The sequence below is a fragment of the Paroedura picta genome, chromosome 1 (assembly GCF_049243985.1).
Source record: "Paroedura picta isolate Pp20150507F chromosome 1, Ppicta_v3.0, whole genome shotgun sequence".
Lineage (NCBI taxonomy): Eukaryota > Metazoa > Chordata > Lepidosauria > Squamata > Gekkonidae > Paroedura > Paroedura picta.
The window spans coordinates 69,113,328-69,139,330 of NC_135369.1; the positions used below are offsets into that span (position 1 = coordinate 69,113,328).

The 26,003-nt window shown below is 41.3% G+C and overlaps 1 protein-coding gene across 3 annotated transcripts in view; it reads right to left on the bottom strand.

The window, feature by feature from the left end:
- Positions 1-26,003, bottom strand: part of DAAM2 (dishevelled associated activator of morphogenesis 2) — a 266,044-nt gene that overhangs the window by 111,512 nt on the left and 128,529 nt on the right. For all 3 annotated transcript variants that reach the window (XM_077341894.1, XM_077341903.1, XM_077341885.1), the window contains exons 4-5: positions 6,294-6,368; positions 4,340-4,434 (exon numbers count right to left, since the gene is read on the bottom strand). In XM_077341894.1, the coding sequence (XP_077198009.1) occupies positions 4,340-4,434; positions 6,294-6,368 (170 nt within the window). The remainder of the gene's footprint in view (positions 1-4,339; positions 4,435-6,293; positions 6,369-26,003) is intronic.

Sequence of the window (26,003 nt, forward strand, 5' to 3'; positions counted from 1 at the left end):
CTGTGACAAATCTATATAGCCTTCCCAACCCCTGGATGCTCCAAAAACATGCCCGTCTATTTATCGCTACTTTCATTCCCCTTTCCCTGTGTGGCTTGATTGCTTCTGAACTGGCAATACCATCGGCTGATGAAGGGACACGTATTCCTTACCTAATTCTAAAACTTGTACTTTGAAAGCCCGTGTATGGAGTTGCTTACAAAAAGGATTTGACATAGCCATGGGCCCCTCTCTGCTGTATGCTTTCCTTCAAAGAGGGAATTGGCTCGCTCATCAGGCATTGGCATAGGGCCCATTTGGCAACCAGCAAATTGAGCCATTGGAAATTAGTTGAGACATGGGGACTTAACTCAAAATTTGGCTTGGCTATCGCAACAAGAAAAAAAAAGTCCTTAGCACTGCAGCCAGCAATTTAAAAGCAAAGGCTTTATGTGACAGTTAGTGGATGCTGGTGCTGACACTCATTAGGGCTATTATAAACAGAAGAAATAAATGCCTGCTGTCAGAGGTATCCAGCCAAAGCAATGCAGGGCTTGTTCAGAGAAATCTAGCCTTGAGGAGGAGATTTCCTCTACTCCACTCCCACAGACCCCCAAAGGGGAGCCCGTCACACTAGATAAGGCTTTTCTGGAGTAATTGAATAGGATAGGGAATTAAGGCTGTGAAAGGTATGGTCCACGCATTTATTGTAATGACTGGAGGATTCTGGCATGCAAAGTGGAATGTCTTTCTCTGTTGAGCATGGCAGAACAACTGATAGAAAGTGTAGAGTACAACACCTTTAAAGTAAGTTGCAACAATATTGCAGGGGTTTTTAAATGTACAAACTTACATAATTATTCCACTTCAGCAAACACAGTTCATATTATAATAATATTTGTAGCTTTTCCTTATTTTGCAGCAGAGCTAAGGGACTTCATTTAGCTCATTGCTTTGATTTGGTGGCTGGTGGTAAAATTGGGAGCAACAAGAATATACACAGCAAAACAAAAATTTACTTGAAACTGATGACGGGAACTTTGACTCTGAAAAGTTTATATCCTAAAAATATTGTTGGTCTGAGGTGCTACTGGACTAGCTGCTGTACTGCAGACCAATGTAGCTCAAAACTGAGTTTGGCTTGGCAACTCATCTGTTTGTCATGTGTTTTAACTCCTTTGTGATATACTAGGTATTTATGCCGTCTACTTTCTACTTCATTCCTACATATTTATATTGGTATGCTGAATATAATTTACAACTGTATGCTTTTTATGCTTTTTTCATACTGTGGATTCAAGAAGTATTTGTCAATCTGTAGTTTACAATGCCTTCTCATATTTTTATACTTTGGTTTTGTAATAATTTATTCAGAAAACACTTATGTTGCCGTTCCATGAACCTGCCCAAAATACTTTACAAAACAACAAGCATCCCCCCTCCCTCCATTACAAAATATTATTATCCATCCTTGTGGGGGAGAGGGGGACAGTAAGCATAAAAACACAGGCCACAAAAAGCCCATTTAAAAAAAGTTCCAGAACAAGAAAAAACAAACCTCTTAACTAAAATACCAGGTGAACAGAAATGCTTTGGCCTGACATCTATAAAATGCAACATAGGTGCCTGGTAAGCCTCAAGAGGAAGGGCATTTCACAAGTAAGGTGCCACTATGGGGGGGGGGGGCTGAAGAGGGGACAACACCAAGAGCAGGGCTTGTGAGGCACATTTTAAAGCTGAACAATATGGGATGAAGTGGTCCTTGGTGTTCCTTTTTATTTTCTGTCTTGCATTATGCCTCAGACATTTAGCGAGGGGTTTCCTGGAAATATCACTTTTTGTATTTTTTAAAACAATTCTTATGGATACGTATATCAACCAACAACCTTTAAGATATGCTGCTCTCAGATATTTAAGGTTATTTTCTCCCATTAATTCTGACCACAGAAGTGGCAGCGGATGCCAGGGGAGCCCCCAACCTCTGGGCCAAAGGCAACAGCTGTTTTAGAACAGGGCAAGGCACAGCTAAGATGGCAGTAGCAGAATGATGGCCCCAGGAAGAAAGGGGGTGCATCACCTGCAGGACAGCCCATCCCCACCAAACAGTAGGGGCAGAAGGTTTGGCAGCTCAAGATATTGGAGGAGGCACAAATGGAAGAAATGGTCCCTGACTAGCCCTATGCCAACTCAGCAATGGTAGCAAAAGGCAAGGAACATATTAAGAGATGAACAGCTTTACAGAAGGAAAGGGCAGTGCTGGGACTGGTCTACATGGGTGGAACCCCAGGGATAAAAAGGGAATCATCAAAAGATACAGGGAAGGACAAGGAGGTAAGTTGGGTGGGAAAGGCTGAGAAGATACAGATAAAGGGGGAAGAAAAACCAAGAGAAGGCTCTGTTGCCTTGGGAACGATAAGACAACTAGATCTGCCCATTCCTGGTGGAACAACCCATGGCAGAAGGACAATTCAGCTTGTGAGGTTTTAAAGGGACAAAGCAGACAGATGGAGGGAACCATGTTCCTGTGGACTAATGAGCACCACTGAGTGTAGTTAAGTCTCTGCTAACCATGGAAAAAACTTACGCCCGGATGCCCCCCCCCCACATTGGGGCCCAATGGAAGTATGCTCACTTGTCACTTACTCTCGACCTGCCACTGGCTGAGTCCAAGCCAAACAGGTGCTCCCTGCATTGCAAGGATTTGGATTGGTTTGCCTATCAGAGGCCTTCTTGAGAGTTTTCTTGGTATGAAAGTATTCCTGTGTGAACTTGATCGTCATGAAGATAACTAAGGATTCTGGGGGAAATTCAATCAACGTTAAGGCCTTTAATTCACCTGAAGATTGAAATAGTAATCAACTAATATGGTAGTTAATACTTCCACTGAAGTCAATGACATTTAAAAGTGTTTTGTTAGAAGTGTAAGGGTCCAGATTCTGTCCTCACAAAGAAAAAAAAGGGGGGGGGTTGCTATAAGGAACCTTTAGAAAAGGCACGTAATAGAATTTTTTTGTAAATACTGAACAAATAGCCAAATCTTAATATATACATTTCTATTAAGCCAATAAAATTTATTTGTTATTTTAAGTCCTTTCCTTTATCCCCTTTTGGTGTGTACATATTTTCCAGTTTGGCTTCCATCAGAATGTTATGTTTGACATAATAAACTCTTGACAATTGTTGTGATGGTGAAGACAAACCATTTTTTAAAAAATTATTATCTGCCAAATGCTACCCCTGAAACTATTGGGAAACAATGGCCTACCCATTGGACAGTTTCCAAGTCCATGGATGGTGGCAAACTGAAGCTGACAAGGTAAGACAGGGTCACTTAAATCAGAAAAGATTCTCAATTTTTAGCAAGAAAACCACTTCAGGTAAGTGCTCAAAAAAACACAAAAAAGACTGCATGAATATGCTTTCTTTAAGCTACCATATTTAAAAAACAAACAAACAAATGTGAACCCACCGTATTAACTACCAAATTACATTTGTATCTTATGATGGAAGTTTTGATTCTCAAAAGTTCATATCCTGAAAATCTTGATAGTCTTTACTGGACTTGAATCTAGATTTTCTACTGCAGATCAACAAAACCGCCCTCTGAAACAAAGCATACCAAGATTTGCTAGACAGGGAAGAGGAAGTAGCAGCAGAAGAAATGCTGAGAAACCATTTTCAGATTTCACTGATAACAGTTTACATATATATTCAAGGACTGATATTTCAGAAAGTGTGATTTACAAGCACTGGAACTAATGGTAGTGAGGCATGTGGTCACATTCAGATGCACCAATGGAAGGAAAAAGAACATGAACAAAACCAAGAAAGAATGTGGTAGAGAATAAAGGCATAAAGGAAGACTGGGGGGATGGAAGAGTTGGATGACTAGAAACAGAGTAGTAAAAATTGGATGGATTTACTCAATAAGCTTTAAGGGAAAGATCAAGTAATTTCAGATGAATGAAGTTTATAATATAGAAAGTTTGAGAAACATGGGCTTGTACTGCTGATCCTGGTGCAAGCTGCTGGTTTGAAGGTACAATTACAAATTCCCTAAACTTCCCTTCAGTAACTCTGTACTGGTTAACCTCAGATACAAATGAAAATATGATGACAATCATGAAAGATAGACTCTCCCTCCACTACCATCTCATGTGATTTCAAGACAACACCTAACTGCTTTCAGTTCCAGAAGTTAAGGATCAGATTGAGATGAGTAGCCATGCTGGTCTGAAGCAACAGAACAAAGTTAGGATCCAATGGTACCTTTAAGACCAATTTTGTGCCATTGGACTCAAGCTAAATTCAAGGTCAGTTCAAGAAGAATGCTACATGAACAATGGGAATAGATAAATACCTCATGGGTTGAGTCCGAAGAGCTGTCTTCAAGTCTTCAACTATTTTATTCCTCATTTCCATTTCTTCTTCATCAAAAGCATACAGGGTCTGCATCTGTTTGGAACAGGCAGATTAATTATTACTAATCCAGAACCAGATAAGAGAAAATTGAGACTACTGAGAATTTAGAATTAATCAGCAAGGGCCATCTGACAGTTTAAATTGGATGTGCAGTAATAAAGCTGGGCAAACAGAGTTTATGCTTTGCTCAGATAGTATAGATGTTTATGGCGACTGCCCTCTATAAAGTGTCTGGCTTTAAAATGTCCTCTAATAGTCACCATCATCATATGAAATGCTATATTTACTAATCACATTTGTATTTTCACCCTTCCCACACAAAGAACTCAGGAGGATTAGTCCTTTCTCTGAATGATACTGCATATAACATCAACTGCAAAGTACTGAAACTGTAACTTTTTACTCAGAATTTATTCAGAATCTCATGGAACATGATTTGTTAAAAAAAGGAGAGTTTTTTGCCCCCCTTAACATTAACCAAAGAAAAAAGGATTGCACAACTTTTTTTTTTCCGTTAGGTTCTAGATAATTCATGGATTTGTCCAAAATTCCACCTTGGGATTATAAAAGGTAACTCTTTTATGTTGCTTCCAATGCTGGGCTATTTTTTTTTTTGGGGGGGGGGGAGGGGAGGCTAGGACTTAAAATTAAAGCTAGACCTAAATTTAAAATGGGAGGATGAAGGTTGTTGTTGGGTTTGTTTAGTTTGTTTGAGATTGATTTCTTTTTTTTTCTTTTTTTTTTTTGATTTCTTTAATTTGATTTCTTTAGAAAGGGTTTATCAGTTGCAAAGCCTACATGCAAGCAATTAAAAAACTCCCCCACAAATATTAGATATAGCTATTTCCTGATGGAAAATATCTAAATGGCAAATTGTAACCTATGTGTTCTGGTGCACAGCAGATACAAAGAGAGGCAATCATTACTGAATCAATAATAAAGCAAACATATCCCTAGGTATCTCCTTTCCACCCCCTTTTAATCTGCCTATGCCCTAATTTAGGGATGAAAAGAATATAATCTGCAGATGGTTATGAGAATGTTATCCAAGAAGAGTTAACATCCATCCAGCTGTGAGATGTGCTGAAATATATATTCTCCTTTCTCCCCTTTCAAGCTTCAGAAAAAAATATTTCCAACACAAGGAAGAGATGCATCAGTTACACTTCATTTGATGACCTCTCTCTCTCTCTCTCTCTCTCTCTCTCTCTCACACACACACACACACACACACACACAATATGATCAGTTGAGTACACTCTAAATAATTGCTTCTGAAGCTATCATTCATTTGCAAGCCCTTCTATAGTGCAAATATATATATTGAGTGCAAATATTGTCAACTGTCCAAAAGCAACAGTATTCAGTAAAAGTAGCTCTCTATTCCCCAATAAAGTAAAGGAAGGGTTTATTTGTGCTATTAAGCTTTGATTACCAAACATAGAAAGAAGACTGCATGAAATCATTCACATGTTTACTATGCTGAAAAAAAGAAGACAGAAAAGAGAGGAGACAGGTATAATCATTTTCATATGCTAAAACAAACCAAGAGAAGCCAAGATCTATTCTTCCAGGGTGACCATGCAGGCAGTATAAAGTAGCTGAGTCCATGCCCACCTCTGGATTAAGGTTATGGGAAGATGATTCAGTGTAAGGCTGAGATTTCTATCCTGTCTCTTTGTTTCCCTCAAATCTCTTTTTTCCTGCATTTCCAGTCAGGAAGAGATTGCTCTGGCACTTGCATGCTTGAATGTAGTTGGTTCGGTTTGTGGAACCACAACCAGAAGAAGTGGTGGGAACTGACAAGGCATGGCCTCAATAAGTAGTAAAATAAGATATCAAAGATCCTGCTGTTTTTCTGAGAAAGTTTTCACAGTGAGAGGGTTACTCACAGCAGCCATGGAATTGATGCGGTCTATGTAATAGTCTGGCCAACTTGTAGCAAGTTTATTAGGATCCTCTTGTTCCTGAAATAAAACAAAACAAAAATTAGTTAAAATGTTGCCAAAGTTCAAGTTAGCTTACCCAGTCAACAATATAAAATCAACAATAAAGACAAAACAAACATATTAAACAGTAGACATCTTGCACCCACCCTTTTCTAAAAGAAGATAAATAGGAGACTCTATGGATTTCTGGGGGCAGTACATTTTACAGATGCAAGGAACTGCTGTCAAGACCCTGCTTCTCAATAGATCAGCCTGAACATGAACGGGTGCCAGGCTCAAGGCCTGTAACTAGTATGATAGCTGGTACAGGAAGAGGCAGTGGAGCCTATACCACAAATATGCTCTAAGGTTAATTCCAGCATCTTGAATTGTGTCTGGCAGTCAGACTAGTTGACACAAAATAGACTATACATGTTTGTGTCACCTAGTATTCAAGAATAATACATGATGAATGTTAAATGAAGAAACGATTTCATCTTGATTTAACTTCTTTAGGATTCTACTCTAATTTCTTGTTCAAAGATAATCATAGCTTTTAGTACACACATTTGTAAAAGATGTAATAGCCCAGTTAATACCAAGATGGCAAGGAAATCATAATTAAAACACACACCAAGAATTTCTAGGGGCAGCAGTAGCATGAACTGAGTGTGGGGGGGGGGGAACCACTGCATTTATTTATAATCCATACCTCTCAACTGGTAACTCTATTCTCCTTGAAACATGTAAAAAAAAACTTGGAAGGCACGGGATGCAGTTGTAGTTAAACCACAATTTTCTGGTTATATGCTACATTTAGAGATGATTTCAAATTTCTCATGCTGCTACGACCCCCGAAATCTCAGGTTCAATTTTGCTCCTTCTTTGTACAGATGAACATCATTTCATTTGTCCCTGCATCAAATTTTCTCATAAAGTGCATACATTTTTAGAATATTCTTTGTAATTCAATATACAGCACTACATATTACATGAATATTGTACTTGATACACATTGCTTGTACAAATAGTATGAAATTTTACCTCAACTCTATAAAACTTGCATACATAATACAAACAAATGTACAAGGGAAAAGCTGGGAACTAAGTTTGTTCAAGTATACTTAAAAACTATGAAATAGTTCTTACGGAACCCAAACAGTTCCGCAGGGCCTGCAAAAGGGAGCTCCTCCACCAGGCATTTGGTTGAGGTTGACCTGGACCAATGCTTCCAATTGGCCCTCAGCCCCCCCCCCCCCGCCTCCTATTATGACTGCCACTAATCTGCCTAATGCCTCAGTAAATATATTGAAGTGTACCCAGATGACGTTAACATTTTTATTACAGATTCCTTCACATAGTGCAAATACGGGGCATAAAATTGAGGCTACTGAAATTGAGGCCTTTGTGGTTGAGATGTGTCTGGTCCAATATCATTGGTTTATTGCTTCCAATCAGTGCCACTAATATTACACCACACAGTATGTAATGTGTAGTGCTCAGTGTATGTGTAGTGCTCAGTGTATAGCCTAAACATCTATTTTGCTTTTAATGAATTTATGTTCATGGTAACATTAAAGATACCTTTTGTTCAATACTTTTAATACAAGTTGGCACTCCCAGCCTTTTAGGTAGCCAATACCACTGTACTGCATTGATATCCCATCAGTGTACTATTTCTGGCTGACATGTAAAATCACTTATTGAAAATGTTCTGATTTTTACAAATGCAGTGTTATAGTTCACTGGGGGGAAACTTCACAACCTTCCCATCTGAATTATCTCCACAGCCTGACTTTACAGACTGGGGCACATTCAAAAGCAGTTATTTGCTCAATGGAAGGAATGCAGCGAAATGTTGCAGGAGCTGGGCAGGGGAAAGTATCAGTGGCCCTTATTCTGTAAGTATGTCGGAATATTGTGGGCCAGTACCAACTAAGTTGAACACAAAAAATATCCTCAAATCCTAGTTGTGAACAAGGGAGAAGTTACAATGCTCAATAGCTAGGTGTGCTGGAGTAACTACAGCTATTCCATTCATTGATGTATTTGAGAGGGGACATGATAGCCCTCTTTAAGTATTTGAAAGGCTGTCACTTGGCGGTGGGCAGGATGCTGTTTCTGTTGGCTGCAGAGGAGAGGACACACAATAATGGGTTTAAACTACAAGTACAACGATATAGGCTAGATATCAGGAAAAAAATTTCAGTCAGAGTAGTTCAGCAGTGGAATAGGCTTTCTAAGGAGGTGGTGAGCTCCCCCTCACTGGCAGTCTTCAAGCAAAGGTTGGATACACACTTTTCTTGGATGCTTTAGGATGCTTTGGGCTGATCCTGCGTAGAGCAGGGGGTTGGACTAGATGGCCTGTATGGCCCCTTCCAACTTTATGATTCTACTAGGGACAAAGCCCGTTGTCTCTAAGAATACAACGGGCGCTAGAGCTTGGCAGTGGGAAGAGGAAGGGGAGGAGTTGTCCAGTCTGTAAGGGCATGGGGTTGTCATGTGTGTTGTGTGGGAGGTTGTGGTGGCATGGTGGCAAATGAGGCCATGGGTGTGGAGATATGGGTGTCAAGAACCTGTGGTGTGGAATGTTCGTTGAGTGTGGGAGAAGACTGACCTTTGGGAATTGTGGCATAGTGGTTACAGATGAGCTTTCCAGAGCCATGTCCTCAGATATGTGAAGGGAAAATCAGACTGGAGACTCTTCTTAGGGGAAGATTACATGGCAACCAATTCCCCCCAGTTCTGCGTCATTTCCCTTCTTGTGTGAATTAGGCCACATTCACCGAAATGCCCCTCTGCCCTAATACACATAGGGTAGTCACAGTACACAGGTGTCCACCTTCTGTCTCCCATATTTTCACTGTTGGTAAAATGTTATGTGCCCACATGCTTCTTTCATGGTTGCTCCTTAGAAAAACGGATTTTTGTACCCTATTGCTTACTACCCAAAGGAGTCTCAAAGCGTTTTACAAACACCTTTTCCATTTGTCTCTCCACAATAGTCAACCTGTTAGGTATGTAGGGTTGTGAGAGGTCTGAGAGAACTGGGAATGGGCCGCAGTGACCCAGCAGGCCTCAGGTGTCTCAAAGCATTTTCCAATCGTCTTCCCCTTCTCTCCCCATAGCAGACTCCCCATGAGGGAGGTGGGGTAGCGAACCTCACAGGGAAGCTGGCAACCCTAAGAGGAAGACTGTCTGTGCACAGCAGTCTTGACCTTAGTAAGGTTTTTAATACTGTTTTTTTATTTGCCAGGCCAAGGTTATTTGCCAGTTACTATTTCAGTTACGATGTGTCTCCAGACATTTACTTGTTCTCTATTTAGTTTCGGGCTATAAATATTTATTTAGATCTTCCTGCACTTTCCAGACTCACAGGACTGATGCTGGTCTGCCTGTCTGCGCCCCAAAATACAAACAGTTGCTGATAAGGGCTGGCCATAACCCATAGGCCAGGAGGGACACTCCTGCACCACTTCCTACCAACTGGAGGCAAAAATGGCTCATTTGAAGGCTGGACTCTGAGGCATTGTACGATTTTGAAGTCCCACCTCCAAACCTCCAGGGATATTTCCAACCCAGGGGTAGCCAACCTACAGGTGTGGCCTGGAGAGCTCCTGGAATTACAGCTCACCTGCAGAGTATAAAGATCAGCTCCCCAGGCAGAAAGGGCTACTTTGGACAGGGTTGTGGTAGAAAAGAAACATTTAAGGCTTCCCACACAGGTTGTTGTTGAATTGAAAGAGTTGAGGCCTACTGCACAGGGTTGTTGTGCAGATGAAACAGGAGACAAAAGAGCCAGCTTCCTCTGCAGAATAACGCTGTGCAGTGGCCTCAAATCTGCAGAGAGTTGCAAAGAAGAAAGACACATGGCTTGGCTGTGTCTGACCCCCGGCCAGAGCAGTATTTTAAGTGAGAATGGGCTTTTCTGTGGCCTCCCTGTCAGGCAACTGTTTGGCAGAAGGGGAAAGTCCTCAAAAGGAAGGCCCTCAGGCTCCCCTGCGTTGCTCTTGGAAAGGCCTCCTTCCCTCAGTCAGGGCCTGTCAGAGGCTCCTTCGCAGCAGGCCTGAAGGGGGGACGGGGAGCACTCTGCAGCCTCCTGCCAGCTCTGTCAGGGTTCTGAGGCAATTTACAGTTGGACATGACAGTTAGGACAGCCTTGGGGCGAAAAGTGCTGGCACAGCCTGTCCAAGCCTCTGTTCTCACCCCCCTTGGCAGCCCTTCTGACCTCCTCTCCCTTTGGTGGTCAGGAGCAGACTGGCAGCCAGACTGGGCTGGGTGAATGGAATTTTGGTCTGTCCTGGTGAGGGACCAATAGGAAGGCACTCCCCATTGGCTGCTTGGCCCTGGATGGATACTCGGAGGGCCCAATCAGGAGCCGCTTCGCAGCTCCTGATTGGGCCCTCTGAGTTTTTATCCTGGACAGGGCCCGCCCTAACTCCTCCCCAGGTGGCCTTACTCTTTTATTTAATAGGACCCTGTCCTATTTAAAGATGATCAATGGATTTGATTTACTTTGCATGTTCTGTTAGTCAGAAGGGAGATAACTGTTGCCCTGTTTGATATATGGAATTTCCAGAGACTGGAGGGAGGGAGGCCGGTTTGAGGATGAGGGGGGCTTAGCATGGATATAGTGTGACAGAGACCACCCTTCAAAGGAACCATTTCCTCCCAGAAAATTGACACTCTGGAGATCAGTCTTATCTTTGGGAACATTCCAGCCTCCACCTTGAAGTTGGGTATCCTACATAATTGCATTTAAAAGTACTGCTGTCCTATTAGCAGATTTTCCAACACAAATTTAAAGATCAGAAAGTAAGCTAATTCTGCATTCACATATAAAAATTATCAGTGCCAGTGTCCAGGGACCTTCATATTTCTGCAAAATAGAACTCTAGTCATCAAGACTGGAAAAACTGGGTTTTAATTTTATTATTATTTATTTATTATTAAATGTATAACCACCCCGCTCTGCAAACAGGCTCAAGGCAATTTACAGCATATTAAAATTCAGTTTAAAATATAATAAAAACAATAAAACAACAATGCTCTATTTTTTCTACTACTTCTCAATGTATTCAATGGTGGGATGTTCTGGAGATGGAAGGAGGAGGACCATATGATTTATTTACTTTTTCTGGGCTCAATCATAAACCAGGTAGAATAATGCCATTTACAGGCCCTGTGGAACATGTACCCAGCAATTCTTGACTGTTCCTTAACTAATTCTTATGTATTTTGTATCCATTATGTTGTAAATTTCAAGGGTGGGAATGAATGACCACACACACACACAAAATTTGATGTTATGTTTTAATTGAGATTACAGGAAAAAACTGGGCAAAATAAAGCTAATAATATACTCCAAGATTAGGTCTCAATATTGTTGATGTTGATAGATAAGTTTCTCTGTATCCATATCCAGACTTCAGTAAAACTTTAGCAAAACTAGAAAGCTGATACAATAATGATGGGCACTGTTCAGTGTACAAACTTTCCTTACTTTCAGAGTTTATTCAAAGAAAATGATTTGTGTTGTAGAAATGCATTCAGAAAACTTTTAGTAACTATTTCAACATTTTCAAGAGTTTTTCTACACTAAATACTGGATTCCCCGCTTTTGGTGAATACAACAGTCTGGGATGTATTTGAGATTGAACTACGCATCATCAGCTATTTGAAGATGGTTCCATCCAGCCTTGGAAAGGCCCTCAAATCCAATTCAAACTACTATTCTGTAGGAAGATGGAACGTTTCCCATTCAAACACAAAACTTCACACAGTTTTCTAAATCAGGAAGGAAAATCTTATGTCAAATGGCTGCAAGACAACTTAGTATGGGTGAAAAAATCCTTTCATGCTCCAGGAGATGTTGAAGGAACGCAAGGATGCTACTCTCCAAAGCCACATAGGCATGGATATATGGAAACAATTACCCAACTATATAAGTAGATTGCATATGAAGGAGCATATTAGAGCCAAGCCCACTCTAACTCCCAGTGAACAGTGTAAATATTAAATTCAAAAACAGATGTCAATCTGTGGGATTTTATAAGCGGCTGTCTCATTCTTCATCAGAGTAATAACTCTATAGCCACTATGAGAACAGTATTCCAATATCATTCAACTGCAGTGCAGTCAACATCTTTAAATAGTACAGGGTCCTATTAAATAAAAGAGTAAGGGCACCTGGGGAGGAGTTAGGGCGGGCTCTGTCCAGGATAAAAACTCAGAGGGCCCAATCAGGAACCGCGAAGCAGCTCCTGATTGGGCCCTCCGAGTATCCATCCAGGGCCAAGCAGCCAATGGGGAGGCGCGCAAAGTGCCTTCCTATTGGCCCCTCACCAGGACAGACCAAAATTCCATTCACCCAGCCCAGTCTGGCTGCCAGTCTGCTCCTGACCACCAAAGGGAGAGGAGGTCAGCAGGGCTGCCAAGCGGGATGAGAACAGAGGCTTGGACAGGCTGCGCCGGCCCTTTTCGCCCCAAGGCTGTCCTAACTGCCATGTCCAACTGTAACTTTGCCTCAGAACCCTTCCTTATGAGGGGGGGGGGGCTTTCCCCCTTCTGCCAAAAAGTTGCCTGACAGGGAGGCCACAGAAAAGCCGCTTCTCACTTAAAATACTGCTCTGGCCGGGGGTTAGATACAGCCATGCCATCTGTCTTTCTTCTTTGCAACTCTCTGCAGATTTGAGGCCACTGCACAGTGTTATTCTGCAGAGGAAGCTGGCTCTTTTGTCTCCTGTTTCATCTGCACAACAACCCTGTGCAGTAGGCCTCAAGTCTTTCAATTCAACAACAACCTGTGTGGGAAGCCTTAAATGTTTCTTCTCTACCACAGCCCTGTCCAAAGTAGCCCTTTCTGCCTGGGGAGCTGATCTTTATACTCTGCAGGTGAGCTGTAATTCCAGGAGCTCTCCAGGCCACACCTGTAGGTTGGCTGCCCCTGGGTTAGAAATATTCCTGGAGGTTTGGAGGTGGGACTTCAACATCGTACAATGCCTCAGAGTCCAGCCTTCAAATGAGCCATTTTTGCCTGCAGTTGGTAGGGAGTGGTGCAGGAGTGTCCCTCCTGGCTCATGGGTTATGGCCAGTCCTTATCAGCAACTGTTTGTATTCTGGGGCGCAGAGAGGCAGACCAGCATCAGTCCTGTGAGTCTGGAAAGTGCAGGAAGATCTAAATAAATATTTACAGCCTGAAACTAAATAGAGAACAAGTAAATGTCTGGAGACACATCGTAACTGAAATAGTAACTGGCAAATAACCTTGGCCTGGCAAATAACCTTGGCCTGGCAAATAAAAAAACAGTATTAAAAACCTTACTAAGGTCAAGACTGCTGTGCACAGACAGTCTTCCTCTTAGGGTTACCAGCTTCCCTGTGAGGCTCGCTACCCCACCTCCCTCATGGGGAGTCTGCTATGGGGAGAGAAAGGGAAGACGATTGGAAAATGCTTTGAGACACCTGAGGCCTGCTGGGTCACTGCGGCCCATTCCCAGTTCTCTCAGATCTCTCACAACCCTACATACCTCACAGGTTGACTATTGTGGAGAGACAAAAGGAAAAGGTTTTTGTAAACCGCTTTGAGACTCCTTTGGGTAGTAAGCAATAGGGTACAAAAATCCGTTCTTCTAAGGAGCAACCATGAAAGAAGCATGTGGGCACATAACATTTTACCAACAGTGAAAATATGGGAGACAGAAGGTGGACACCTGTGTACTGTGACTACCCTATGTGTATTAGGGCAGAGGGGCATTTCGGTGAATGTGGCCTAATTCACACAAGAAGGGAAATGACGCAGAACTGGGGGGAATTGGTTGCCATGTAATCTTCCCCTAAGAAGAGTCTCCAGTCTGATTTTCCCTTCACATATCTGAGGACATGGCTCTGGAAAGCTCATCTGTAACCACTATGCCACAATTCCCAAAGGTCAATCCTCTCCCACAATCAACGAACATTCCACACCACAGGTTCTTGACACCCATATCTCCACACCCATGGCCTCATTTGCCACCATGCCACCACAACCTCCCACACAACACACATGACAACCCCATGCCCTTACAGACTGGACAACTCCTCCCCTTCCTCTTCCCACTGCCAAGCTCTAGCGCCCGTTGTATTCTTGGAGACAACGGGCTTTGCCCCTAGTATTCTATAAGTATGGCAGATACCTTTCAACAATTCCCATTCCAGCATGGAAACTAGGAATGGTGACCTAAACAGCTTCATCTAAAACTGAAATTCACAAAGACCCTCAGATATTTAGGAAAAAACAAAACAAAATAGAAAACAAACATCTATTCATTGCACTTTCAGATATTGATATTTTCTCCATGATACTTGGAAGACTCAAAACATTTTTTTTAAAAGGCAAGATGAAAGTCAGTAATCATGATTGCAGATTAAAGCGAACATAGGAATGAAGATACCTTGTAGACCAGTTGAGTTGTCTGTGAAGATTTTGGTTTTTCTCTTGTTCATCTCTTAGTCCTGATCTCTAGGTGAAACTGGGAAAATTGGGAAAGCCCTGCACTGCCAGTAGCAACCACAGGTATTTCAAGTTGCATGGTGTTATTAACAGTCTTCTAAACATATGTAGCAAATTCTTGGAACAATGGAGCTTCCACAGTCTGGATCTCTACAGTCCATTTTTATTGTGTGAATAATTTCCACCTCCCCATCTTGTTCCCCTTCTACCAGCCTTCCGCACACTTTTCTTTCAACACTCTTGGATACACTCTTGGAGATTTAATTTCATTGAAAGTAGCCAAATATTTCTGTTTGACCTGTTTATCAATTCTATAATTTATCCCTTATCCAATATTCTCTACTTCATTTCCCCCCAGTGGAATATCTTTTTTCCTTACGAAAAAACATTGGGACAAAGACGATATTAAACACTTCTGACTTGTCATTATCTCCTATTGTCATGACACCATCATCTCCACACAACAAACTTACCACTTCCTTCTTTTTCTTTTTTTTTGTTGTTATTATGTTAATGTTATTGTTGTTATTCACCTTGTTGTTCTAGAAATGATGTTACCTGTATCGTTTTCTTGTTCCATGTAAACCACCCTGTGCCTTTGGGGAGGACGGTATATAAACAAACAAACAAACAAACAAACAAACAAACAAACATAGCCAAAAAAACCCTCTTCTTGTTATATTTTCCTCCCCTAGCTAGCATGCGCTCATTGTGGGCCTTAGATTTTTAAAAATCTTCTCATAATTCCTGGCTTTTAAAAAAATTGTTCCTTGGTGATATCCCCCTTTTTCTATTTCATGAACATGTCCCTTTTAAATCTTAACTCATTTAGGAGTTCTTTAATCATCCATCTTGGCTTCTTTTGACTTCTTCCATTCCTCTGCTTCATTTGTACTGTTTTATATTGTGTGTTCAGCATCCCATTTTAAGAAATTCCCATCCATCATTCACTCTCTTATCTTTTAGTAAATCTGGCCATGGAATCACCCCTAGTATTTGTGTACCAGTGGAGCATGAGTTCCAGACTTGAAGAGGAAAGAGATCCAGGCACTGAAGTAGGAAAGAAGGGGGAGCAGAAAAGGGCAGACAACAATGGGGGCTCACTTCAAATCTTGCCTAGGGCTCAGAAAAACCTGGAGTTGAACTTGGGGGGGGAGATAGCAAGAAATAGAGATTTCTACTAATCAACTCCCAGATAAGGAGAAAGGATAATTTATTCACCAGTTGCCAGGTGGATTTGAAGCCTATCCTCAAAGATCTTTGTCTCTTGTTCTTGTGTTTTGAAAAATATTAGCAGCTAAGTAAATAAATTGTGTTCTCTGAATTCAGAACTGATTCATGTGGAAGTTGAATCAAACAAATTCAGTAAGGCTCTACTAAGGATTGCTACTTTCCTTCTAATACCTGCACTGGTATTTCTATCTTATTGGAATCTCAATTGGCTGAAGTAAATAAAATATATTAGATAATAATAAAATCCTTTTCTAGAAAAGAATATCATTCTCCAGTAACAGAGTAGCTCCCTTACCTAGTACAGAAAAGGTTCAACAAATAAATGTTCCTTAAATTATCTTTTGAATAGCCAAATTAAACAAACGTTACTTATCAATTAATTGCATATATACGTTTAGAAAACAGCCTTCTCAGACCAAGGCAGACAATTCTAAGAGGTTTGTTTTGGGTGAGGGTTTTGTTATGCTAGGTTTAACACACACACTCACACACACAATGCGGACTACGGTGATTTCCACACAGAGTGCCAAATTGTGCTTTATGTCCTGCCCACAATTGCGGGATAATAAATGGTGCTATTTCTCCCCTCCACAATCTGCCACCAGGGGAAAAGGCACAAGAAAGAGCAATGTCTTGTTTTACTCACTGCTCCTCGGTCTGTCAATCAATGGAGGCAACCAATCAGAGGTTTGTTTCCAAAGTTCCCCCAAGCGTGATTTAAAAAAAAATGAAACCAACCAGTGGCACTGCATACTTGTTGAAATGCATACAAGTTGCCATGGAAGACAGATCACCCCCCAAAAAATCCAAATGTGGCCGGCCTCTAGTGTATCACACCCATCCCTTCTGCTTTTCTTCTCCCCCTCCCAATCCGCCCATCTGCCACTCCTCTTCTCCCTACCCCCCCGATTCAGAATTGCTCAAGGAGAAAGAAGGCAGGAGTCCAGGCCACCACCGAAGCCTCCCCCACATGCACACACACACACACCACTTGCCAGCAGAAGCCGCTTCCCCGCGTGGTGGCGACTTGGCCTTGTGGGGAAGTGTCATCTGGTGAGTGTGTGTGTGGGGGGGGGTGGAGGCAGCTTGGGAGGTAACATCCCCATTTCAGAATTGCTCAGGGAGAAAGAGGGCAGGAGTCAAAGCCTTTTTAAAAATAACCAAATGGATATTGACATACATAACTCCCTGCATGTGAAAACTTGTGTGGCAGGGATCGGCTGGTAAGCTTTGGTAAGCTAATTTTCTTACATGCAGGCATGGAGAGGCTCTTCTACCATTTTCTGAACAGCAGGCAGCTGGACCAGTGGGGGATGGGGTGAAGAGGAGCAGAAGGGATGGGGGGGTGACACCAGAGGAGGGAGGGAAGTAGGTAATTGGGCAGCGGAAGTGGAGGAGAGGTGACTGTGCATGCAAGTGCGGGACAAAGCTGCCCAGACTATATAGCACGTTTCCCACTCCATATGGTCTTTTTGCTGGCTGCTCACTGGGGGTTCACGTGTTTTAGGGTTGTAAATCCACTTTCATGGATTTACCACATCATGATTTAAAAATGGTAAAATCATGAGCCACCTATTGGACAGCCTTGGAATGTTGACAATATCATGTGGAGGGGGCTGAATATGCCACCAACATTCAGAGGCTGTGCAGCTACATTTTGCACATGTGGAAATGGCCTAGATCTAACTGTGAAAATGATGTTTAATCCTTTGGCTTTAAGCCTTAAGCCACTATATCATCGCATGGCAGAATCATAAAAGTTTAATCAAACACCCTGATCACCCAGTCTCATTGACGGGTAGTAGATATAGAACTGATTAAAGGAAATACTTCTTTACTTATGGATTAATTAAACAGCAGTTTGCTGCCAGTGGATATAATGATAGCGACAATCATAAGATAGCTTCAAAATGAGAATAGAAAGATTCATGGATGATTGGCTCATCAATGGCCAGTCATGATGACTGCTGGCAAACTGCTGGCTGCATTCACAAGCCACAGTACTCCAAATACCTATGCTAGCAGGAAATATCAAGAACATTTTGGGCCTCCATGCCATTTGTTGGCTTTCCAAGACAACTGTTTGGCTGCTGAACATAACAGGTTCAGCTAGATGTAACAGTAGTCTGATTCAACAGAACTCTTCTGTGGATCATGTTTTTCAAAATCGAATGTTATATTTTCTTATTTAGATCTATGAAATAGAAAACACTCTTCAAAATAAGGGATGTTAATTTTATGTGGCTGCAATCAATGGCCACTTCTGATTGTTTGTGTTTACTGATTTATATGCACAACATGTGCAGTCTCTTGTGGGACACTGTAAGATTTACAAGTAAAGTTGAAACAAATCCAATTTTTTTCAGAAATCCCCCCCCCATTCTTCTTGCAGATACAATATTAGGTTCATTTATATTTTGTTTCCTTGGGAACTGTCTTCATGTAAGCACACATAGAACTGTAATCTACAATTTGTATTAGAATTCTTCATAGAAATCTCCAAAGCTGAGAAAGAAGGCTAACTGGGTGGTATAACCTAGTGGCTGGAGGACTGGTGTCCAACCGAAGAGGATGGGTAATGACTGAGGGGAAGAATCTTTTCCCATGCTTTTTTGGTCTCCTGGACAACCTCTAAGAAGATCTAATCAGTTGTAAGTTCCATTTTATTCAATTATCTTACTTCCAGAAAATACTCCATTCTCATTCTGCTTGTAGAGTCCATATTCAATTCATTCCCATGTTGTTGCTTTTTCTTCTTGAGAATTGTTTTTGAGCATTATTTGAGAGCCAGCTTGGCATAGTAGTTAAGAGCAGTGACCTCTAATGTAGAGAGGTAGGTTTGATTTCCCACTCCTCCACATGCAGTCAAGCTGGGTGACCTTGGGCTATAGTGCTGTTAGAGTTGTTCTCACCGAGCTCTCTGAGCTTCACCTACTTCACAGGGTGTCTGTTGTGAGGAGAGGAAGGGAAGGCAAACGTAAGCTGCTTTGGGACTCCTTCAGGTAGTGAAAAGCTGAGTACAAAAAACAACTTTTCTTTTTCTTCTTCGTCAGCATGCATGGATTTGCAGTGTTCATCTTTTAAAGCAAAGTTTATTGAGTATTACATGTGAAAAAGAAAAAATGCAGAACTGAGAGAGAAGGCTAACCAGGCAGTATAACATGGTTGTCAGAGGGCTGCTGTCATGACTCCTTCTTCCAACCAAGGAAGATGAAATTAGAGGATAGGAAGGATCTTCTAGGAGTGTTTTGGCCCCACAGTCCATCTTTAAACAGCTCTGTGCAAAAGATGAGTGATTCATATTCCATTTGTAGAGGCCATATTAAACCCATTACTTGTTCTTCCAAATCCATTCCTGGATCCATAACTGCTATGCTGAGCTTCTTTGTAAGCAATGAAAGGATGCTAGCTGGCTATATCTAGAATTTTAGAATTCATTAATGAGAACAATACAAGGTAGTATCTATTTTAAAACTAATTCATTTTGGAAGCTATATTTAAATTTTTGCAGAGAAAATCACTGAAATATTTGTGGTGATTTCAATGTGATATAAACCCACAGGAGTCCAAGCATCCCTAGCATGCTGCACTAAACTCCTGGGGAAATACAGGATAAAAGAAACAGATACCTATCTCAATAAAACAGAGGAAAATATAATATGTTTAACTTATCTCTGAGTTTCTCTGTTAGGGACCTTCCCATAGAGCTCTGAGGCAAGGCAATAAGCAGCAAAAAACATACCACTTTCTCAGAATACAGAGGCGATGGGTATGCATAAAATGTAACCAACAGCTATTTTAATTGCTCCTCAAAAAAATTTTCATCACATTTTCCAGAACATGTTCGTTGACAGTTATGCATTCTTTTATCATTATACACATACAATGAGCCCAACTCTTACATTACTTAAACAACTATAATTCTGTCTCAAGTGAATTAATTATAACTAGCCAAAGGATAAATAAAAGTAGTCCCTAACCCCCCATACACCTATTATTAAAAAACAAGGCAAAATTATCTAGCAGCAACTAGGTTTCCAGTACTAGACAGAGCTAATGTCTGGATCCATTATGTGAAATTTGAAGACCAGGGTCATATTTTCTTAAAGCCAAGTAATTTCAGAGACCTCAGACGCTGATTTAAATACACTGTATAATTGCAGTATTTAAATCAGGCTTAAACTTTACAATCACTGTATCTGGTGCAGACCTTTCGATAGGTTTTTGGATACAGTCCAGTTAAAGAAATTTAACTACTGCAAAACTGTGCTCTATATTTAAGTTTTTAAAAGTCCCTCACACACCAAGAGACAAGCCATGCAGGATTAGAGGAAACTGCATCCTGTTTCCCACAGCAGCCAATCAGACATCCCTGGAAGGCCTATAACCGGGGCTTGGAAGCCAAAGCTTCTCTCCATCCTGCGGTCCTCCAGCACGGGTATTCAAAGTTGCCACTTTTTAACATGGTGGTTCCATTTAGCCATCATTCGCAATCTTGGGTGGAAGTACCATCTATGAATATGCTGAATTCCTTTATTAAATATGATGGTTATCAGCACATCCCCTGGCAGTGAATTCCTACAGTCAATTAAAGAAGGTGGAAAACTAACACTTCAACCTATTTGCACAGATGACATGAATCAGAAAACACTGGGGCAGCTACACATCTTAGGCAGCAAATGGCCTTTTTCCTAGACTGCATGTATCTTTCAATCCTCTATGCCAGGGGTAGTCAAACTACAGCTCCACCGGATGTCCATGGACTACAATTCTCATGAGCGAACGCTGGCAGGGGCTCATGGGGATTGTAGTTCATGGACATCTGGAGGGCCGCAGTTTGACTACCCCTGCTCTATGCCATGGCATTTCTCTGAGTCCTTGGCCCATTCATGGACACATGCATAAACATGCTGGTACATCATCGAACTTGATGCAAGACAGTACTATTCCATCTCAGTAATAATGTTTCCTGCATAAATGGCACAGCAGCTTTTAGAGATTGCCTCACCCCATGTATTCTCTCTTCACATTTTTCACACATTAAACAAGGATAGTAAAGCCATTAACCATAGTTAATGCCAACACCTTTCTGTCTCTGGGACTGCCCCATTAGAAAACTGACAAAGGCATATTCTGCAAGAAGCATTAAATGATATAATTAAGTAGAGGTTCACTGTATAGAAATGGAAATAGTTGACACAGGGACTGATCTTTTTCTTTACTTTTAATCTGCTGCTCAAAAATACTTGTTTTTAAAGTGGCAGAAATTGATAATGCTTTTTGGGGAAATGGTTGGCTATAAATATGAAAAATATGACCTTCCTTATAATTCTTGCAACTTAATTTGCACTATTGTAGTTTACATTAATATATTTTAGGCACATTCCAGGCACCTTCAACAGAGGCAATAAAGCGGAATCTGGTTGCATGGTAACATTCTAGATAGTTATATAGAAAATTGTCTTAGAACTTTTTCCCATACAGAACTAGGGTTGAATTTGCGAAGACTTTTAATGCAGAGGGGCATTACAGTATTTGGTTACCAACCCACAGTCTGAAGTGCTGCAGTCTAATAACAGATGCATCAAATGATCACATGATCAAGTTCTTTAGAAGTGTTTAATCTTGGTCTGATAGCACACAAGTGTTCATGACAAGTATATATGACACATACTGGAAATTTACTTCATACACTTTCACTGACAGTAACACGTCCTGGCTTACAACCACCACTTTCTCTGTCAGCATCCTACAAATACTGTTCTTGACCTGCTCCATGTCTTTTTCCTGCTATATTTTCCCAGGGAGTAACTTCTCTGGTTTCCAGAACAACTTCTGCTTTGATGACTTCAAGATTTCTCCTTCCATCTAATCCCACATCTTCAATTGCCTCTCTAAACTTCCTCTCTGAGGAAGCTTTACAAATAGCTAAGGAGAGAAGGGAAGTGAAAGGCAAGGGAGAAAGAGAAAGATACACCCAACTGAATGCAGAATTCCAGAGAAAAGCTAGAAGAGATAAGAATGCCTTTTTAAATGAACAGTGCAAACAAATAGAAGAAAACAATAGAATGGGGAGGACCAGAGATCTTTTCAAGAAAATTGGAGATATGAAGAGAATGTTTCATGCAAAGTTGGGTATGATAAGAGACCAAAATGGTAGGGACCTCACAGAAGCAGAAGAGATTAAACAAAGGTGGCAAAATTATACAGAACAACTATACAAGAGCGAGCTTAACATCCCTGATGACCACAGTGGGGTAGTTACTGACCTGGAGCCAGACATCCTGGAATGTGAAGTCAAATGGGCCTTAGGAAGTCTGAGCAACAATAAAGCTAGTGGTGGTGACAGCATTCCAGTTGAACTATTCAAAATCTTAAAGGACGATGCAGTAAAAGTGCTACACTCAATATGCCAGCAAATTTGGAAAACTCAACAATGGCCACAGGATTGGAAAAGGTCAGTTTACATTCCAATCCCAAAGAAGGGCAATGCCAAAGAATGTTCAAACTACCGCACCATTGCACTAATTTCTCATGCTAGCAAAGTTATGCTCAAAATCCTACAAGCTAGGCTCCAGCAATATGTGGACCGAGAACTTCCAGAAGTACAGGCAGGATTTCGAAGAGGCAGAGGAACTAGAGATCAAATTGCCAACATACGCTGGATCATGGAGAAAGCTAGGGAGTACCAGAAGAACGTCTACTTCTGCTTCATTGACTATGCTAAAGCCTTGATTGTGTGGAGCACAACAAATTGTGGCAAGTTCTTAAAGAGATGGGAATACCAGAGCATCTTATTTGTCTCTTGAAAAATTTATATGCAGGTCAAGAAGCAACAGTGAGAACTGAACATGGAATCACTGACTGGTTCAAAATTGAGAAAGGAGTTCGGCAAGGCTGTATACTGTCGCCTTGCCTATTTAACTTGTATGCAGAGCACATCATGAGAAATGCGGGATTAGAGGAGTCACAAATTGGGATCAAGATTTCAGGGAGAAATATCAACAACCTCAGATATGCAGATGATACCACTCTAATGGCAGAAAGTGAAGAGGAACTAAAGAGCCTGTTGATGCGGGTGAAGGAGGAGAGTGCAAAAGTTGGCTTGAAACTCAACATCAACAAAACAAAGATCATGGCATCCGGCCCTCTCAATTCCTGGCAAATAGATGGGGAAGAAATGGAGATAGTGACAGATTTTATTTTCCTGGGCTCCAAGATCACTGCAGATGGGGACTGCAGCAAAGAAATTAAAAGACGCTTGCTCCTGGGGAGGAAAGCTATGGCAAATCTAGACAGCATCCTAAAAAGCAGAGACATCACCCTGCCAACAAAAGTGCGTTTAGTCAAGGCTATGGTATTCCCAGTTGCAATGTATGGCTGCGAGAGTTGGACCATAAGGAAGGCCGAGCGTCAAAGAATTGAGGCTTTTGAACTCTGGTGCTGGAGAAGACTCTTGCGAGTCCCTTGGACTGCAAGGCGAACAAACCGGTCAGTCCTAGAGGAGATCAGGCCTGACTGCTCTTTAGAAGGCCAGATCCTGAAGATGAAACTCAAATACTTTGGCCACCTCATGAGAAGGAAGGACTCCCTGGAGAAGAGCCTAATGCTGGGAGCGATCGAGGGCAAAAGAAGAAGGGGACGACAGAGAATGAGGTGGCTGGATGGAGTCACTGAAGCAGTAGGTGCAAACTTAAATGGACTCCGGGGAATGGTAGAGGACAGGAAGGCCTGGAGGATCATTGTCCATGGGGTCGCGATGGGTCGGACACGACTTCGCACATAACAACAACAACAACAAAGTTTCAATCTGGATGATCTGCCAACACCTTCAAATTCAATATGCAGACAACCAGGACCTCTAATTTTATTCTTCTCTTCTCTGCTGTCTCTTGCCATTAACATCACCACTTAATGCCTCACTAAGTCCTACAGCCTCATTTACGTCCTCTTTATAACACCGGGAACTTACACTCATCCTTCTCTGCATGTTCTACTACGTAAACGTTTATATGTGCTCTGATTCTAGCACATTTTTACTGTTAAAAACATCTTTCAAGTCATCCTCCATTATTGCCTGTCATATCCTTTTACAACTCAGCTACTGGTTTTCTCACCTGGCTTGTTGCTCAGAACATATGAAAAATCACCTTGTTTTGTCTAGTACTGGCTCAGAACACATAAAAAGACCAAATAGTTCATCCCCAAGTTTGACCTTCCATCATTTTTATTTGTGAGGCAACAGAATCCAAAAGATTCCTGGAGCTCCCCGAGAACACTCTAGAGATGAACCATATAGATCCTGTCTTGGGCATCAGCTTGCCACTGTCATTAGGGATAAAAAACAAAGTCTACAATACCAAAAATACAAGGATTTTAAGGGTTGTTCACTTGCAGTGATAGCTTGGCAATATGAAACAATGACTCTAGGTTACATTTTGTGACTGAGATATAAATTATATTCCTCCAAAACAGAGGTCCTGGGTCTGGAGAGGAAGAGACTAGATTAGGAAGTGTGGTTGCCCACTCTAGCAAGCGTGCAGCTTAACATCTCCCCAGTGGCCAGGAATCTGGGTGTGATTCTGGATGCCTCCTTATCAGTGGAGGCCCAGGTCACCAGAGTAGCCTGCTCAGCATTTTTCCATCTATGCCAGGCAAGGCTACTAGCACCCTATCTGCCCTTGGATCACCTGGCACCAGTGATCCATGCAATGGTCACCTCTAGGATGGACTTCTGCCAGTCACTCCATATGGGCCTTCCCTTGTCCTTTACCCAAAAATTGCAGCTGGTATGGAATGCAGTTGCTATGGTCCTCAACCGGTTAGTTTTGCAACCGGGTGCATAATTTTATTCAGTTTTGTTCAGGTTTTATTGTGGGGTTTTATGTTACCCACCACAAACCAGTTCTCTGAAAGAGGCAGGCTACGAATTAAATAAAAAAAAAATAAATGTGTAATATTAATGTGAGCATTGGTAGTCATAGCCTTTTGGCTTTGTAACTATATTGTCAAATGATTGCATTATTTGGACTATTAATACATTATGCTCATTAACAGGTTCTACTTCAGTATGTCAGCTCTCATATTACTCCCAGTAACACCTAAAGGAAACAGGTGGAGCCAGCAACCCTCGCACAGGAAGTAACTGCTGTCACTCTGACTATATGGCTAGCTTCCTTGAAATATTACCATGAGTGGCATGGGATTGACCACTTGCAGCACTATAAAAAAGTACAAATTTATCTACCCAAACTGAAATTATTTCATGAAGACTTATCAAATCATGTTGACAGACTGTGTTCATAGCATGGAACTATATATTTACAAACCTTACCCAAACTCCTAAGAGAAATTATCCCAGTGAATAAAATTTTTCAGACATCTGTTTTTTTGTGTTTTTTTTTTAAGGAAGAACTGGGAAACAACAAATATTTTCTGCTTTTCCCATGGTATAAAAAGAAATTCTTCAGAATTAAAAATAAATATATAATTACAAGGGATTGACCCTCAATGACATCTATTCTTAAAATAAACAAATTAGCCAGTATTACATAACGGAAACTGTGAGTTAAGCTGAGAAAGTTAGAGAATGCAAGAGAAAAAAACAGAACTCTCATCCTTTCTGTTGTTCTACAGGACATGGTTAAGATTTCAGACTTTTATCCAAGAATGGATATTCTCCAGTGCAATGTTGGCAACTTTAGTGGAATCCTCAGGAGTTCCATAATATCAGCAAGCGTACATTGACAAATCCATGTAGAGATCAACAGGAAAATATTTGTCCCCTTCTACTCAAGCCCTTTGCACGTACAACAAATGTACTTCAGGATGAGGAGGATAAACAGAATTGTTGGAACAATTTTCATGCCATAGCTCCAAGGAACATAGGTAGGTAATAGTTTGCTGCTTTTTTGCAAATCCTCCACACTTGCTGGGGGGGGGGGGAAGAG